Raw genomic sequence first — 18,627 nt, forward strand, 5'->3', positions numbered from 1 at the left:
AACTTTCAGAATGGATCTCCACCCATGTATGTGTGTTAACAAGTGCAATATGAAGTCTTCAAATATAAGTAGTATGTGCAACAAAGTTAACATATGTTTGCATATATGTGCAATCCTGTGGGCGTGTTTGTGTTTGTAGCATTTTAGTACTGAGTCTATGATTGAAATTAATGATGGATTTAATATTATTAGGTGTTTGCATAATCGTGCACAAGTGTGTGCACATGTGCGTTAAGGTCCTGGTGTTTAACCACACACTGATTGCACACACGGTGACAGGACGCACCTGATTGCACATACTGGATGGTGTTTAACATGAGCGTACCTATGTTCTCCATCGGCCATGGTGTATCCATTTTTACTGTGGTGTCTGCGTGATTTGAGTATATTGATTACAGATTATATTATTTGCATTCATACATTTAAATAAATCTCCTACAAATATGGACATGATATTTAATATAATTTAATCCATATATAGATTCTTCTTTATTTTACTATTTCACCCCTTATCTTTGTTTTAAGACAATTTAAAGTTGAATTATTTGTCAATTATGACCATTAAAACTTATTAGCTGGATGCACAAGATTTGATCAAACAATCTCACCTAAACAGGTGATCTCATATGATCATAAATATAAATATATACATATACATACATACATACATACATACATATATATATATATATATATATATATATATATATATGTATATATATGTTTAAGTTCCAGTGCGGGTGAAGGTTTCCCGTGCGATTGTGCGGGTGATTAATGTGCGTGAGTTTTGTACTTAATGTGAGTGAGTATTATGCTTAAGATGTGTGAGGTTTGTGCTTAATGTGCGTGAGTGTGTAATACTTAATGTGCGTGAGTTTTGTATTTAAGGTGCGTGAATCTTGCGCCTAATGTGGGTGAGTTTTGTGCTTAATGTGCGTGAGTGTATACTTAATGTGAGTTGTTGTGTGAGTTGTTTTTAAAACTTTAAAGTGCATGATTTTGTGTTTAATCATTATATATATATATATATATATATATATATATATATATATATATATATATATATATAGACAATGACTTTTTAATTTTTTTTTTCATTTCTCTTTCCTATTTTTTATTCAATTTAACAAAAGTAGATGATGAAAATGGTAATGAGTTTTATGATTACTAGGGGTGTGTTTGGCTCATTGGTTTAGACATACGAAATAAGAATGAAAGTCATACACATTATTTGGTTGATAATTTTTTTAAAACACAAGTATAAGATTCGATTACCTTTATAATTACAAAACTCATTACCTAATTTAAATAAGGTATTGTTCCATTAATTCAGCCTTATCTGACATCATTTCATTGTCTCCTCATTTCCTTGCCTCATCACTTCATCGAGTTCCTCACTTCACTTCATCGCTACTTTTAAGATCAATTGCATTGATTTTTTGTTTTTATATTTTTAAAATCTTTATTCCGATTATATGGTCATACATAACCGAATATCAATATTATTAGTAATCATTCAAATTCGACTCTACTACCAAACATGTAAATTATTTTCACCAAAACCCATTCCAATTACCAATTGTTTTATTCTCATTCCGATTCTGATTCCAATATCCGAACTAAACATACCCTAAATGATCTAAATTCAATAATATGATAGTAAAAATAGACAAACAAACATAATAACCGATATCAAATTTGATAGTATAGTACAAGTCTCTAACACGGTTTTTTTTTTTAAAAAAAAAAAAGTCTCTAACCAAAATTTATCTTAATATTAAAAATGATTTTTAATTTTTTTAAAAGGAAAATACTATTGTACTCTCATTTTCTATTCCTAACTTTTACTCATACACACAATATTTTGAGACCCACAAAAAAATAGTTTATCAATGTCTGTCACATCATGAAATAAAATTTGGAAAGTAAGATTTGAGAGTCCCGAACCCTTTTTTAAAACGTTACATATACCCCCCCCCCCAAAAAAAAAAAAAAAAAAAACTGGTTTCTCTTATTTCGTTCCGGATTTGCCCTTGCTTTTGACCGAGAAATGGGTGTAACAAACCTGGCCGTTGTTGTACTTCCTATTTCTGTTTATGTGGACGAAGACAACGGCGAGCATCCTTAAAGAGAGAGAGAGAGAGGAGGGTGGGGACAACAACAAACAAAATAAATAAATAAATTTGGGAGAAGAAATAAATAAATAAAAATGGCGCGCATATTCCTCATGGCTTGGAATTATACCAATCTTCGTTTTCAATTCTGTTGAAAGAAAAGTCAATTGGCTCGGCTTGAGCTGATGCCCTAGCAGCTTGCGCCCGCTTTGAGCCTTTGAATATATTAACGTCCATTTGTTTTTTTTTTTTTTTTTTTAAACGTCCATTTGATTCCTGAAAAAAATATTGAACTGAATTTCCATGAAAAAAAATTATTTAGAATATTATTTTTATTATTTGGTTAGTGTAAAATAAAATATTAAAGATAATTAGTATAAAGACTTAAATGTTCTTACATAATAAAAAGTATGTGATAGTAATATAAAAATTGATATAATAACTTTCTCTCAAAATATATGAATGTACCAAGTTATCATGGTCGGAGACCAAATTGTTTTACCAAAATTTATTACCATCTGACTTGAAAATATAAGTAATAAATTCTTTTTAAATAAGGGTTGTGATTAGTCAATTTATGATATTCAATGAATAAAAAAATATTATTGTGGCTATTATGGTATGAAAATTTTGGTCTTTTCAACTGTATTCTATATGAATTTCGAAGGTTGCTTATTATATACATCATATGTGTGCAATAAACTTTTTATTTTGTCGTGTTTCAAAAACTGATAATGTGACAATATTTTTAGTCATATTACTTAGGTTGATAAAAAAAAAAAAAAAGCAAAAATACCCAATTGTTGACAAAGAGACATGAAAATAAGAAATATTATATTTTTTACAAATTAATTTCAAAAGATATAAATTATAATTTGCATACATAAAATTAATTTTTAAATTATGAATTAAAATTTTTAATTAATTAAGAGAGTTGGGAGGAGTTGCCATCTAAAAGTATGAGCTAGAACAATACAACTCATAATAGTGACGAGCAATATTACATCTACTCTCATCTTATACTTTATTTTTACTCTTAATGAAGTGTCATACAATGATTGCTTTTAATAGAATATGTACATGTGGTAGGAGTATTGGCAGTACATTTAGTATTTTTCTATTAGTGACAGGGTTTTATGGACTCGGATCAGAGTAGCATGACACAACCAACAAATTATACGTACCATAGATCAGGTTTCACCTTGCATTGTAAAAATAAATTGAAGGTACATAATATGTTAATTACAAGTATATAATTTATTAATTATAAGTACATAATATGTTAATTGCAGGTACATAATTTGTTAACTATCGATACATAATATGTAAATTGTAATAGGTATGTAATTTATTAACTGAAGGTGGTACATAATATATTAGTTGTATGTACATAATATGAATGTTGTCTTGGTCTATGATGTACAAAACAAGACCCTAATCCATGATATAACAATTGGACACAACCTACTCAGCATCTGTCATCATTATTTTACATTATTATATTAAACTATAAAACTAGCTGGTGGTAAAAATTCAAATTAAAAATATATAGAACAACCTCAATTGTGGAGTTTTTTTGTAGGTTTTTTCTTTTTTTTCTTTTTTTTTTTTTGGCGGCCAACTAGGAGCGAGAGAAAAATGGTAGAAAAAGAAAGGAAAAAAAAAAAAACAAGTCTGAAAAAAAGTCCTTTTACGTGCTCAAAAGGGTGAGTGCAGTGCTGAGCGCGAAACACGTGCTTTCTACGTGAGATTCCTTTTTTCTGGAGCCCACAAAAAAACATTGATTTGTAGTAGAGACACTAGTCAAAAACCAGTTTTACCATTAGTCCAAAAACTTTTTATTTATTTATTTTTACTATGTTAAAAACCACTACTGTGGATTGTGGTTGCTCTAAGGGCATCCACAATAGTGGTGGGTTTAGTGGGGGAGAATTCCGGAATAATCCGAGTTTGATTTCCACAAGTGACGATTCCCTTTGCGCCAGCTCCCGTGCTTCCCGGCGCGAACGAGGATTAGTCGGGTGGATCTGGACCGTTAAACGGACAGCGAAAGACCTGAACCACCTATTGGTGTACCAAAAAAAAAACAATAGTGGTGGTATTTGGTGGTTTTTAAGGTGCCAAAAGGAGAGAGAAGAGGGAAAGAGAGGAAGGAAAAAAAAAAAAGGAAAATCAGGTTCGACCAAAAGCATAAAAAAAACAAAAACAAAAACAAAAGCAACATACGCGCCAGAGGGCACATGCAGTGCACGCGCCTGGATAGGCACAGTCTGTGCTAGTCACGCGAGAACATGTGATTCTCTTATACCTTTTCTCTCTCATGCAGGCCCCACAAAAAACTTCTCTTGCCGGGAGAGCTCAATTTTTCTCTCTCTTTCACATATGCCATATTTGCCTAAAACTGTGAAGAAACCACTAAGAGCATTTCCATTAGACATATTTTTTGAGAAAATTTTGTCAGATTACAGGGAGAGAGGAGAGAGAACAAAAGCAAAAAAAAAAAAAAAAAAAAAAAAAAAAAAAAAACTTCAAAAAAAAAAAAACATCTATCAAGCAAAAAAAACTTAAAAAAAAAAAAGTTTTACGCGCCAAGGGGCGCGTGTAGTGCATGCGCCCTTTGGGAGCTTGCGCTGAACGCGCATGAGAGATGAGTAACTTTTCCTTTGTTCTTCGCGCGCAGACCCCACATTTAGAAACAAAAATCCACTCTCCCTTCCACAATCCAAATCTTTTTTACCAACACACACTCTCTTTCATCCGGGATCTAATCTCCTAAAAACTTAGCTAACATATTTATTGAGGATGATCTAAACTAAAGTGCTAAATATCTCTTCTAAAATTAATGTCAAATCCACACATAGAATTATTGAGGAAAAAAAAAAAGGTTGAGCTATAGCCTATAGGCTCCACAGTCCTGTAATATCGAGCTGCCACGTCAGGGGTGGCTAAATAAAATCTCCGAAAAAAAAAAAGGCATAATTTCACCGAAATAAAAGGAATATAACCGGAGATATCCTCTTTCCAGAAAAGCACCCAAGGGAATATTCCCCGCTTCTCTAATTACTAATTAGCACATTCTCTCTCCTCCATTGCCGTTATATTCCCCTGCTCCACATCTCAACTTCCCCTCATTTTCTCTCACTTCTTCCTTCTCACTTTCTGTAGAGAGAGAATGAAGTTCGGCAAGAGTTTGAGCATTCAGATTGAGGAGACGTTGCCGGAATGGAGGGACAAGTTCCTGTCCTACAAGGAGCTGAAGAAGCGGCTCAAGCTGATTGAGCCCAAGGGATCATCGGCTTCTGCCGGAGACGGTGGAGAGGCTAGGCCCAACAAGCGCCCCAAATTGGCTGTCGCGGGGGGTTCCGCTGCTGCCAATGGTGGCGGAGACAAGGAGGCCATGACGGAGGCGGAGGTTGAGTTCGTTAAGCTGCTGGAGGATGAGCTCGAGAAATTCAACACGTTCTTCGTCGAGAAGGAAGAGGAGTATATCATCAGATTGAAGGTAAGAAGTCGAGCTTTGTTTTCCTTGCAATTTCATACTCAAATTTCATCGACTTCCAGTTACTCTGTTGTTCGGTCATTTGGATTACTTGCGCCTTGAATTTCATTCCAATTCTGTGAAAAAAAAAAAAAATCACCATTTTAGAATTAGCACTCCGTGAAGTTATTGATATTGCACTGATCTGTTACTATACTGTTCCTGTTCGTTAGAAGGTAACTTCAAGCACTATACATAACTTGATACTGACTGTTGTAGTGTTGTGTTAATCTGGAAAAAGATTAACAATGTAAACTGATACTCCGTCCCATTTTATGTATCTGGTTCCGAGATATTTAGTTTTTTATAATATTAAGCTTAGGATTAGTATAGAAAATTTATATATTTAGAAATTATGCTAAAAGTATTATTAAAAAAAATTTAACTAAAAAAAAGTTGGTTTAACTGATGGATAGTGAGTAGAACAGATAAAATGTGACAGAGGGAGTAAATAATACGAGGTAACTACAGTGAACTACTTGGATTTTATCTGTTACACTGACCTCGCTATGCATTGCCCTGTCGATGTCATTCACTGTTATAATAAAATTTAGTAAAATACTTGGTGGACCATATTTGAAGAAGAGTTCTGCTATAGCCCCTGCACAAACCATTCCATCCTGCCAAGTAGGATGGATCAAATCATAAAAATTAGGATTATTGGCTAAAAAAATTAAAGCATTTGTCTCACGTCATCTGAGGCTGTCCAAATCTTGTTCACCAAGGTCCTAAAAGTTAGGATTTTGTTCACCATATTTGATACTCACACATTGGACATCTTGTCAATTTTGCTACCTGCTTGAAAAAACTCCTCAATTTAAAAGGGTCGACTAAAATTGCATCAAATTTTATGAAATTAAACAAAATTTAAAAGATTTTACAATAATTGTCACAAGATGCAAAGTTTTGGATTTTTTTGACCAATAAGTATAATACTTAATGCTAGAAAACTTCTTAGCTGTTACTTGACTTGGCATTGTATTGTGTAATCCCACCCTTGTGCAGAAGTCTGGACATAAATGCTATGTATGAGTGCTTAATTGATAATTAATAGTGACATGATGACTGGTGTTGCAGGTTTATGTGGTGTTTCTTTACTCTACAAACTAATTTTTGCTGTTTTGGATTATCTTTTTGTTTCTTTTCATGAATTTCAAAATAGTAAATTAGTATATGTAACTAAAAACCAGTTTTTTGGTGGCAACTATTACTGGGCGTTTGGTTGGAGGGATTTTAAATTCCCTTCCCACTAAATTCCCACCTAATTCCAAAGGCCATTAAATTCCGTAGTTTGGTTGGAGGGAATTGCAATTCCATGGAATTGCAATTCCCCCATTTTCATGGAATTAAAATCCCATGTCCCCCCCTGGTATTTTAATTCCTGGGAAAAAAGATAGTGATGAGTCAAAATTACCCCTTCCTTTTGTAACCTAAAATTAATGTCTAACAACAATAATGGACATTTTTGACTTTATACTACTTATTCTCTTTCAATTCCCATGTATACCAAACATTGAAATTGAAATTCTCAGTAATTCTATTCCTGTCAACCAAACACTGGAATTTAAATTCCCACTTTATTCCCAGTAATTCAACTCCCATGGAATTACAATTCATTTCCCACATAATTCCACCCTTCCAACCAAACGCCCTGTTAAGGGAGTTTGAAGCATGGTTGTTGCATTTTAGCTATTTTCTATGGATTTAAAAAGGCACCAAATTAAGTGGCTTTGCAGTTAATAGCATGGACTATCTATGAAATTGTTATAGTGATTGGAACAAATATCTCAAAAGTCATGATTGATCTGAGTTTAGGAGGTTGATGTTCAGTTCTATTGATGATAACAGTCCTTTTTTTGTACTGAAGTTGAAGTTGTCAATAAAGAAAGAATTTTAGCTACATACAACATAAAGTTAGTCTTTTCTTTACCAGATTTGTTGACCCTGTGGTTCATGTGTCACATGTTCAATGACGCCAGAAGAATCTCATATCTGTCTTGAACTCTTGATTCTGTTATGCTTTAGGTGATCCTAAGGTTCATCTTAAGTTAAAAGCATAACTGTAGGTTGGTATATACACAAATGGAGATGTTGAGAAATCATTCTTTACATGCAATTAGTTTTATTTGCATCTTATAGCTTCCAAATTTTTTGGGTATCCGTGCTGAACTTCTGAAGACTCTTTTGCTTTGATACTTTCATTTTAGTTTTATAATGTTTCTGCAGAGTTTAAATTTCAAAGCTTTATCTTGTTATTTAAGGTTATATATTAAAAAAAAAAAAAAAAAAAAAAAAAAAACTCCTTTTAAGTTGGAGGGTTGCATATGACACTGTTCTTTGTAAATTGGTTTGCAGGATCTGCAGGATAGAGTGGCAAAGGCCAATGATTACAATGATGAGATAATAAAAATCCGAAAGGAGGTTGTGGACTTCCATGGTGAGATGGTTCTGTTGGAAAACTACAGTGCTCTTAATTACACAGGTAACTTTAATTTGCATAATTATCAATTCAAAAATCTAGAGAAGATTCTTTAATTTGTGTATCAACAAATTTATGGCTCTTCATATATAGCTTACACATTCATGATGTGATAACAGGGCTAGCAAAGATACTGAAGAAGTATGACAAAAGGACTGGCACTCTCCTTCGCCTGCCCTTCATTCAGAAAGTCCTACAACAACCCTTCTTCACCACCGACTTGCTTTACAAGCTCGTCAAGGAATGCGAGATACTGATCGATCGACTGTTCCCTGTGATAGAAGCCCCATCCTCGACTGAGGCGGGTGATGGAAATGAACCTTCAACCAGCGGAACTGCCAAAAGCGAAGGTGGTCTACTCAGAGGCCCGAAGGAGCTTGCAGAGATCGAGTATATGGAGAGCTTGCACATGAAGAGCACCTTATCTGCATTGAGGGTTCTGAAAGAAATTCGCAGCAGAAGCTCAACGGTGAGTGTTTTTTCGTTGCCACCCCTGCAAACTAGCGGAGTAGATGATACTTGGAATAAAATTCCAATTCTGGAACAAGCAGCAAAGTAGTATGATGTATATGGGAGAAGGGGAATAGGCCGTAATGTTAATCCCCCGCATTGTCAAAAATTTTTATTTTTTCTTTGTGGGCAAATGCATCTGTAATGCATGCATTTAGATATTCATATACTATACTAACAGAATGGGTAAATGCATAAAAGTTTAGTCCTCAACGGCTGTAACCAGATATGATTTTATCTTTAAATCTGATTCCCTCTTGTGAGAAACAAATACAGTATGTCTATTTTGGTTATTACTGCGTATTATGTATGCAGAGTTTTTTTTTTTTTTTGAAACAAATGTATGCAGAGTTTTTATTGCGCAGAAAGAAATAGTTGTTTTATTGGGGAATTTGTTTGGAAATTGACGGGTTGGGGCTTCTTGTTAACCGCAGTGATCCGTGAGTAAATTGTAGCTTTGGACATTTTTTTTGAATTTTGTAAATGGATGCAAAATCCGGAATCACTCATTAATAAATATGTAATATCGAAAAAATAAAGTGTTGTTTAAATAATAAATAAATGTAATACATGTTTTAGAGTCACAAAATAAACACTCCAGAGTTTAGTGGTTTACGAGTGTGCATTGATTTCTCTAGGAATTATATTACTCCTTACAAAAAAATATATATATTGTATTACCATATTAGAAATAGGAAAGTAGAAAATAATATATAATATTAAAAATGGTGTATTACCATATTTTAAATGAGTTAATATCCAAAATCGTCATCGACTATAGTGGTTTTTCTCAATTTCGTCCTAAACGACTTTGGTGACCTAATATCGTCCCAGACTTTTGTGTTTCGCTCAATTTAGTCCTCCATTTGTTATTTCGTCAAATTGGTGTTAAATTAAGGGACAATTCAGTAATGTCAATATTGATCTCTCTTTATTTTCAACTTGTGAAGTGCGAAATTCCTCCTTCTTGTACGAATTACACCCAGAATTACTCCCGGACCTGCAAATCAAATTTTATATTTGCAGTTTTAGAAGTAATTCTGGGAGTAATTTGTAATAAAAAAAAAAGGATTTCGCAGTTCACATGTCTATGAGTAAAGAGATGCCAATATTAAAATTACTGAATTGTCTATTTATTTAACACCAAATGGACAGAATAACAAATGAGAGACTAAATTGAACAAAAACACAAAAGTCTAGGACTAAATTGAGCGAAACACAAAAGTCTGGGACGATATTAGGTTACCAAAGTCGTTTAGGACGAAATTGAGAAAAACCACTATAGTCGATGACGATTTTGGGTATTAATCTATATTTTATACTAGTCCTTATTACATTATAATTATAAATAATTAGTCCCAACTGAACCCTATTTCATAGTCTTTAAAAACCCCTAATATGAATCAGTTTTGATAATCCTCTATTAGGTTCTCGGAAAACTATTCTCGAACTCCACCTCTATTAATGTCAGCAGCTATGGTGAAAGACAAGGAATCATATCCAAATTTAGGGTACCTCACCCGCAAAGAAACGGAGGTGAAGCTGCCAAGGCCTACCCGGGTGAAGAATAAGACCCCTGCTCCGATTCAAATCACCGCGGAGCAAATTCTCCGCGAGGCAAGGGAGAGACAGGAGGCAGAAATCCGGCCGCCTAAGCACAAAATTACAGATTCCAGTGAACTTGATGACTACCGCCTCCAGAAGCGCAAGGAGTTTGAGGACCAAATCCGCCGTATGCGGTGGAGCAAGGGTGTCTGGGTGAAGTATGCTAGGTGGGAGGAGTCCCAGAAGGATTTCGACCGTGCCCGCTCTGTTTGGGAGCGGGCGCTGGAGAATTTCTATCCTGAGCCAACAATTTGGATTAATTATGCAGAGATGGAGATGAAGAATAAGTTCATAAACCATGCTCGGAATGTGTGGGACAGAGCTGTCGCCATCTTGCCTAGGGTTGATCAGCTTTGGTATAAGTACATTCACATGGAAGAGATGTTGGGGAATTTCGCGGGTGCTAGGCAGGTATTCCAGAGATGGATGGCCTGGCAGCCTGACCAACAGGGTTGGCTCTCTTATATCAAGTTTGAGCTGAGGTATAATGAGATTGATCGGGCTAGACAAATATTCCAAAAGTTTGTTCAGTGCCATCCTAAGGTGAGTGCCTGGATTAGATATGCAAAGTTTGAGATGAAAAATAGGGACATTGCCCGGGCTAGGAGTTGTTATGAGAGGGCAGTGGATATGTTGGGTGATGATGAGGAGGTGGAACAGTTATTTGTGTCATTTGCAGAGTTTGAAGAGATGTGTAAGGAGGTAGAGAGGGCTAGGTGTATATATAAGTTTGTACTCGATCATATACCAAAAGCTCGGGCTGAGGATTTATATAAGAAGTATGTGGCTTTTGAGAAGCAATATGGTGATAAGCATGGCATTGAGGATGCCATTGTTGGGAAGAAAAGGTTTCAATATGAGGATGAGGTTAGGAAGAATCCTCATAATTATGATGCGTGGTTTGATTACATACGGCTCGAGGAAAGTGTGGTGGGAATTAAGGAGAGGATTAGAGAGGTCTATGAGAGAGCGATTGCTAATATACCTCCTGCTCAAGAGAAACGGTATTGGCAGAGATATATTTACTTGTGGTAAGCATAGTGGTCTCATACTAATATTATCTCTTTTAATGCTATTATTGAAATTTTATTAGCAGTTACTGATTGGTTAATTTTTTGTATGCTTAGGATTAATTATGCTTTATATGAGGAACTTCATGCACAAGACATGGAACGCACTAGAGAAGTCTACAGGTAAGATGTCTTGACTGTATTAATGTAGGCTCAGAATCACTCATCAAATATATAAGCTTTCATTTCAAGAAAGAAATATGTCATTAGGATATACAATAAATTTTGTGTTTTACTATTGCCAGGGAATGTCTGAATTTGATCCCTCATCAGAAATTTTCGTTTGCCAAGATTTGGTTATTAGCTGCCCAGTTTGAAATACGTCAGTTAAGGCTGAAAGCTGCCAGATTGATCCTTGGACGGGCTATTGGAATGGCTCCTAAAGACAAGGTATCTATCATTCTATCCATTAATAGTACCCTGAACTCATCTCTTGGATTGCCTGTGTTTCTCTTTCTTTTCTTCATTTAATGATAATGATATATTGACTAGTGTTCTTGCAACCTACAGATATTCAAAAAGTACATTGAAATAGAATTGAGCCTAGGTAACATAGATCGTTGCCGGAAACTTTATGAGAAATACCTAGAATGGTCTCCAGAAAAGTGCTATGCATGGATTAAATTTGCCGAGTTGGAGAAGTCTTTGGATGAAACAGAGCGAGCCCGAGCTGTTTTTGAGCTTGCAATTGACCAACCTGCATTGGACAAGCCAGAGTTACTATGGAAGGTATTTAATTTGAGCTAATTTTTCTATATTCTCACATCACATGATTTCTTTCTTGGGGTTGCTAGTAAGGGCCTAGCAGTTCTATGCTTAATCTCATTTTAATTGCATGTGTCTTTTGGGGTGATTTCTTTTCTAGGTGAAAATCAAATCAGTTTCTGATTTAGATTCCATATAAACACACAAGGGAAAAGTGATTATGAACAAGTGCATTTCAATATTCTCTTGAGTTTTTACTTATTTTAATGCATATTATGTAATGATTAATGGGTGATTTTAGGTCGAAGGACATTAAAACATTTGGAACTGGGGATGTGCTTATTGTAATTGCAAAGTTCTTTCTTCGTTTTGGGACTATATGTTAGCTTGAGACTGATTGTGATTAAATATGTATATTTATATTTTGTTCTATTTTTCAATCTGTGATAGGCATATATTGACTTCGAGATATCTGGAGGTGAATATGAAAGGACTAGAGCATTGTATGAGCGGTTTTTGAGCCGCACAAAACACTTGAAAGTATGGATAAGTTATGCAAAGTTTGAAGCTTCAGCTGCTGAAGGGGATTCCTCAGACCCAGACCAGCAAGAAGTCAGTCCTGAACAGAAAAAAGAATGTTTACGGGCTAGAGGTCAGAATATCTGAACTTGCTCTTGTTTTACACTAGTATTTTTTTCACACCTAAGCTAAATCATTAACTAACATTTTTTTTTCTTTATGTACCAGGGGTCTTTGAAAGGGCACTAGTTTACTTTAGAACTTCAGCACCTGAATTAAAAGAGGAGAGGGCGATGCTTTTAGAAGAATGGCTAAACATGGAAAGCAGCTTTGGTGATGTTCGATTGGTTCGTGCCAAATTACCTAAAAAACTCAAAAAGAGGCGGCGAATAGAAACTGAGGATGGTCTAGCAGGGTATGTGGAATACATAGATTACCTATTCCCGGAAGAAACACAGACCACAAATCTTAAAATTTTGGAAGCTGCATATAAATGGAAGAAGCAAAAGATATCTACTTGAGAATGGCTAGCTTCTGAACTTGTAATCATTTTTAGAATTTGACTAGTTTGGTAAAGGGATCATGATAATTCTGTTTTTTTTAGTATCAGAGGCATTGTTGATTCTAGAAAGTTTTGGGTTAGGGTTTAGGGTTATAGATTCAAATCATTAAGGAAAGAAAATGAAAATATTCATTCTCTCCATTGTAGCACAAGGTTATAGATTCAAATCATTGAGGAAAGAAAATATCCATTCCCTTATAAAATTCTACTTTAGTTTATCCCTGTCTATTCCCTTCATTGTAGCAGAAGTTTTTTGTTTTTTGTTTTTTTTTTTTTTTTTTTTGTTTTTTTCTTTTTGTTTTTTTTTTTCATGCCAAGTAGGAAAGAGGAAAAAGAGAAAAAATCTCGCAAAATTTTTAAAAATGCCTGCAAACGCAACTAGCATGGCCTGTGTGGGTGCATGGATGCTCAAAACGCGGTGATTTGCGCTTCAATTTATTTAAGTATGGGTCCACCAAACACTTAATTTTGCAGTAATAAAAATCCCCCAAAAAAACATATCTTACCAAATAACCCATGTTTAATATTTTTCTCTGTAAAAACTCATGAAAAAATCACAAATTTGATTGCTCTGAAATGTCTCTCCGACAAATAATAATAATAATAATAATAATTATTATTATTATTAATAATTGCATTAGAATTTAAAAATAATGTTAATAGTAAGAATTAAACTCTTAATGCTCTTGGATTCTCTTCTTGGGTCTCCAAATCAATTAAAAAAAATTCTTAGATTCTCTTCTTGGGTTTGTCAAAATGATCATTTTGAGATAAAGTTTTGAGTGAGTCTATGTCCGATTTGAGTTAGGTCAAAATAAATTCAGGTTCTCTTTACTGAGATGTTTAATTTGGTAATTATACATCTAAAATGGTTAATGTAAAAATAAAAAGAAATAAATGTCAAATAGGCCATCGAACAACACGATAATGCAATTAGGTTACGTTTAGTGGCCAATTTGAACCTTATTCCTAAATTTTTTTAAGATCAGTGATCTAACTGTGTTATCGTGTGTAGTTCAATGACATATTTAACCCTTACTTCAAAATTTATAAAAAAAAATGAACATTTTTTAAAAATTATTTTGACCTCCCTTACCTAATTTACACACTCACTCGATCTAGTGGCTTTCTTCACAATTTACATGCACAAATTAAATATTATGTAGTATTCGTTCTGCAAAGTACACGTGCCTAAAAGCTTGTGCTTAGTGCAAAACAAAAAGACAACTGCTTAGTGCTTCAACCTTCATAATGGATCTTTTATTGCGTCAGACATATAACAAAGGCAATATAATAGGTTATCAAGTGTTGATTGTTTACATTTATATATACATATATATAGAGGCGGAGCCAGGACTTGGGGTGCAAGGGTCAATTACAATTTGAAGAGAGAATAATAAAACATATTAATATTTATTTAACATCTTTTAAAATACATTATTATATTACAAATCTACTATAACTTGAGATGTCTTCCAGAATTCAATGGTTCAATACTTGTATATGAATTTACTTGAGATGTTGAATTTCAGAATTCTTTCTTTTAAAGAAAAGATCAATTCTTTGTGTCTTTTTCATTTCAACTCAAACTTTCGATGTTCACAGTGTTAATTTTTTTTTTTTTGACAAATCAATTGAATTAACTAAAACTGAAAAAAAAAAAAGAATAAATAGACAAAGATTAAAGTAGTAGAAATTTAAAGATTTTGGTAGCAAAATGACAATTATTATTATAATAAATACAATTACAATGTATTTCATTTGCAAATTAAAAAAAAAAAAAAAAAGACAAAGGTTAAAGTAGTAGAAATTTAAAGATTTTGGTAGTAAAATGACAATTTATTATTATAATAAACACAATTGATCAATTATTTGTGTCTTTTTCATTTCAACTCAAACTTCTGATGTTCACATTATTATTATTATTATTTTTTGACAAATCAATTGAATTAACTAAAACTGAAGAAAAAAAAAGAATAATTAGACGAAAAAAGATTAAAGTAGTAGAAATTTTAAGATTTTGGTAGCAAAATGATAATTTATTATTATAATAAACACAATTGCAATGTATTTCATTTGCAAATTAAAAAAACAAAGATTAAAGTAGCAGAAATTTAATGATTTTGGTAGTAAAATGACAATTTATTATTATAATAAACATAACTGCAATGTATTTCGTTTACAAATTAAAAAACTAACTAGATTGCAAATTAGTAATCCACAAAGTTATCCTAGAAGCTTGCTTGGAGGGGGTAAAATAACAAATATTTAGTGAGGGGGCCAAAAAAAAACTACAATAGTAATTATAAAAAAAAAATGGTTGGGGGAGGGCCAAGGCCCACTGCAAGTTTAATCAATAGTTATGCTGTGCAACCGAATGCACCATGTATGGTACATACGATGCAAAACGACGTCGTTTTGACTAAAAAGGCGCGTCCCACTTAAAAAAAAAAAACAAAATTCAGGTTCGATTCTCGACAATAGTATTATTGTGGATATATAGTTATGAATTTCTGGATATATAGTTATGAATTTATGGATATTTAGTTCATTCATTGTGGATATTTAGTTGAATCATTGTGGATATTTAGTTCATTCATTGTAGATATTTACTTCATTCATTCACTGTGGATATATAGTTATGAATTTATGGATATATAGTTATAAATTTATGGATATTTAGTTCATTCATTGTGGATATTTAGTTCAATCATTATGGATATTTAGTTCATTCATTCACTGTGGATATATCATTATGAATTTATGGATATATAAAAATGCTATTGTCGGGAATCGAACCTAATTTCTTTTTTTAAGTGGGACGCGCATTTTTTTAACCAAAATAACGTCGTTTTTGCATCTGTATGCACCATAATTTGTCAAGTTTAATGTGGCTCCGCCACTGCATATACATAGACACACATTGTATATACTAGTTGTAGAAACGCAGAATGTGCGAATGCAATTAGTATTTTTGACAATTTTTTTCTATTATAATTACATTTTAACATTATATTGATACCATATCAAATTTGAAGTGAAGCATATCATTTTGCTATATATATATATATATATATATATATATATATAGAATTATATTCAGGTGAAAACCCATCTTAAAATATAAACATGAGGACTAATTTGGTGCGTTGGATGATGCGATTGGATGACTCTGATTTGGGCGGGCGGTTTTGGTTAATTTATTGAGTTTTTATGTTAAGAGGGGTACATTTGGTATTTTCTTAGTATGAGTCCTAGTCAGAGGTTGTATTCTTTCGCTCAAACTCACGCGCACTTTCGTTGGACTCTTCTATTCTTTCGCTCTTCGCTGGGTTTGCTTCAGGAGTGTGTGTGACGAGATTAGCACACTCGCGTTGGCTTGCATCTGGTCTCAGGCGCACATTGGGTTGTTCGTTTCCACGTTGCTATGGTTGTCGGTGGGGACCGCGGCAGGCTGAAGAGGGGGGGACCACCGGAGACAGGGGGAGGTTAGTTTCGTTTTTTTTTTTTGCTTCGCTTTATGCTATCTTTTTCGCTTATTTTTTTGGGGCTTTTGTTGCTTGGTGGCCTGTAGGCCGGGGGGTATGATCGGGGGTTGTCGGGGATGCCATTTTTTGGCCGAATTTTGTAGCTAGGGTTTTTTTTTTGGTCGTTTGGGGGTTGTGGCGGGTTGGGTTGGGGGTGCGGGCTCCCGTGCACCGTCGGAAGGCACGTTGGCGGTGCACGACGGTGTTGTAGGGCAAGGATTAGGGGGTTTGAGGTGGGTTTTTTGTCTGTGTGGTCCGGGGGGACTGCTTGTGGCAGTGGGGGGTCGGCGGTGGTGCTGGGTTCTGGTTCCGGTGGGGGGGGGGGGCTAGCTGGGTTCGTGGGGTTGGCGGGGGTGGGGTGGGGGGGACTGGTTCCGGGTTTGTTTGTTTGTTTGTTTGTTTTTTTTTTTTTTAAATTAGTATATGTAGTTGTTCATGACATGCCGATTAGTATTGTTGTTTTTGTTGGCATTAGAAACAACTAGAATTGTTTTGGTTTGAATTGTCCAGTGAAATTATTTTGTTGGCTAATAATTACACTATCATGTGCTAGATGGGCATGTTGCTTTGTGTTTTTTGTTTTTTTTGTTTTTTTTTGTATGTAATAATAATAACAGCAATAATAATTGTAGTTTATTTCCAGGTTTCATTCATCTTAAATTGTGGTATGTTAGTGTTGTAAATGTGTATTTGAACTGTGCGGGGATTGGCATAGTTGTGTGCGTTGTAGTGTTGGTTAGGTGTCTAGGTGGTTTTTTTTTTTTTACCTGTTTAGGTGTGCAGGGGGTGGCATAATTGTGTCTGCCTGGTTAGCTGTCTAGTGAATATTGCGAGTCTTCTTTTATGCAGGTAAGAAGGTTAAGGAGGTGCGGCCTGTTCTACGAGTGGGTGAGGGGGGTGCAAGCGATGATGACTTCGTTTCCCCACCTTTGGCTTTCTTGGCTAGGTTGGAGCAAGACCCGCTGTGTAATGCGCCTGAAGATTCTTCCGATGGTGGTGAGGGGCCTGTAGAAGAGGATGGTGAATTTCCGACTGTTAAGTTTCGGGGGCAGTCTGGTGTGCTTGTTGATGCGCTTCAGGATTTGTCTGCGCGACAGAAAGATGATATTAGGGGGTTAGGGTTTGGCCATTTGTTGGATTTCAAGGTGTCCGAGTGTCCGCCTAGCCTTGTGCATTGGCTCCTATCTAACTTTGATGGGCAGTCAAGGACGTTTGTTTTGGGTGGTGGCAGAGTCCTTCCTGTTTACGAGCACGACGTTGAATTGGTGTTGGGGTTTCCACGTGGCGAGTCCGAGATGGTGAAGCGTGAGAGGCAGCAGATTAGTAACTTGTTGAGACATTGGAGGGGGCTGTTCGGGGAGGTGCGGTATACGGTGTCGCTGTCCATGGTTGCAGACAAGGTTATTGCAGGGGTTGATGGTGGTGACTGGTTTAAGAGGCACTTTTGTATGTTGGTGCTATCTACGCTGGTTTGTTGTATGAGCAATGGATATGCAAATCAAATGTATTTTGATTGCTTTGATGATGTTTCCCGGATCCACGAGTTAAATTGGTGCAAGCTGGTGCTAGATTCTTTGGTGGAAACTCAGGATGCTTGGATTTCTGGTCGTCATAAATGCTTCGTGGGCGCGGCGGAGTTTGTTGCGGTATGATAGTATTTGTTATTTTGTGTCTTTTTACTGTTTCGTTGTGGTATTCCCTTATTGTGTTGTTTTTTGTTTCAGCTCTTCTATGTGGACTGTGTGTTGGCGTTTGAGCGGTCTGTCCCCCGGGTTGTGCCGTCTTTGCGTGGGTGGACATCTGATTTGCTGTTTGCTAGGGAGTCTGCGGAGATGAGTGGTGGTGGTTTTGGTCGGGGGGAGATTGAGGCTGCTGGGGTGGGCTTGAATGCTGAAGTGGATGGTCTTGATCATGGGCCTAAGGTAGAAGTGCACACCATTTTGTCTTGCTTGCACACCAAATTTTTTTATCTTCGTATTCGTGCTTTTATTGGTTTAG

General features: G+C 35.1%; 2 protein-coding genes across 2 annotated transcripts; both read left to right on the top strand.

Moving 5' to 3' along the window:
• Window positions 1–5,213: 5,213 nt before the first annotated feature.
• Window positions 5,214–8,929, top strand: LOC109186915 (SPX domain-containing protein 1-like). Its single transcript, XM_019337105.1, has 3 exons — window positions 5,214–5,616; window positions 8,008–8,134; window positions 8,251–8,929. The coding sequence occupies exons 1-3, from the start codon at window positions 5,287–5,289 to the stop codon at window positions 8,688–8,690; spliced, it is 897 nt and encodes a 298-aa protein (XP_019192650.1). The 5' UTR covers window positions 5,214–5,286; the 3' UTR covers window positions 8,691–8,929.
• Window positions 8,930–10,018: 1,089 nt separating this feature from the next.
• Window positions 10,019–13,258, top strand: LOC109186133 (crooked neck-like protein 1). The gene is made up of 6 exons (XM_019336046.1): window positions 10,019–11,277; window positions 11,374–11,439; window positions 11,562–11,706; window positions 11,827–12,045; window positions 12,472–12,673; window positions 12,769–13,258. Exons 1-6 carry the CDS (start codon window positions 10,106–10,108, stop codon window positions 13,059–13,061), a joined length of 2,097 nt encoding a protein of 698 aa, XP_019191591.1. The 5' UTR covers window positions 10,019–10,105; the 3' UTR covers window positions 13,062–13,258.
• Window positions 13,259–18,627: the final 5,369 nt, after the last annotated feature.

Source organism: Ipomoea nil, unplaced genomic scaffold, assembly GCF_001879475.1.
Source record: "Ipomoea nil cultivar Tokyo-kokei standard unplaced genomic scaffold, Asagao_1.1 scaffold1407, whole genome shotgun sequence".
Taxonomy (NCBI): Eukaryota; Viridiplantae; Streptophyta; class Magnoliopsida; order Solanales; family Convolvulaceae; genus Ipomoea; species Ipomoea nil.

Coding starts and splice junctions, on each gene's coding strand:
- LOC109186915 (XM_019337105.1), top strand. CDS start 5,287: ATGAAGTTCGGCAAGAGTTTGAGCATTCAGATTGAGGAGACGTTGCCG. Junction 5,617..8,007: donor AGTATATCATCAGATTGAAG/GTAAGAAGTCGA, acceptor ATTGGTTTGCAG/GATCTGCAGGATAGAGTGGC. Junction 8,135..8,250: donor CAGTGCTCTTAATTACACAG/GTAACTTTAATT, acceptor ATGTGATAACAG/GGCTAGCAAAGATACTGAAG.
- LOC109186133 (XM_019336046.1), top strand. CDS start 10,106: ATGTCAGCAGCTATGGTGAAAGACAAGGAATCATATCCAAATTTAGGG. Junction 11,707..11,826: donor GAATGGCTCCTAAAGACAAG/GTATCTATCATT, acceptor TGCAACCTACAG/ATATTCAAAAAGTACATTGA. Junction 12,674..12,768: donor AGAATGTTTACGGGCTAGAG/GTCAGAATATCT, acceptor TTTATGTACCAG/GGGTCTTTGAAAGGGCACTA.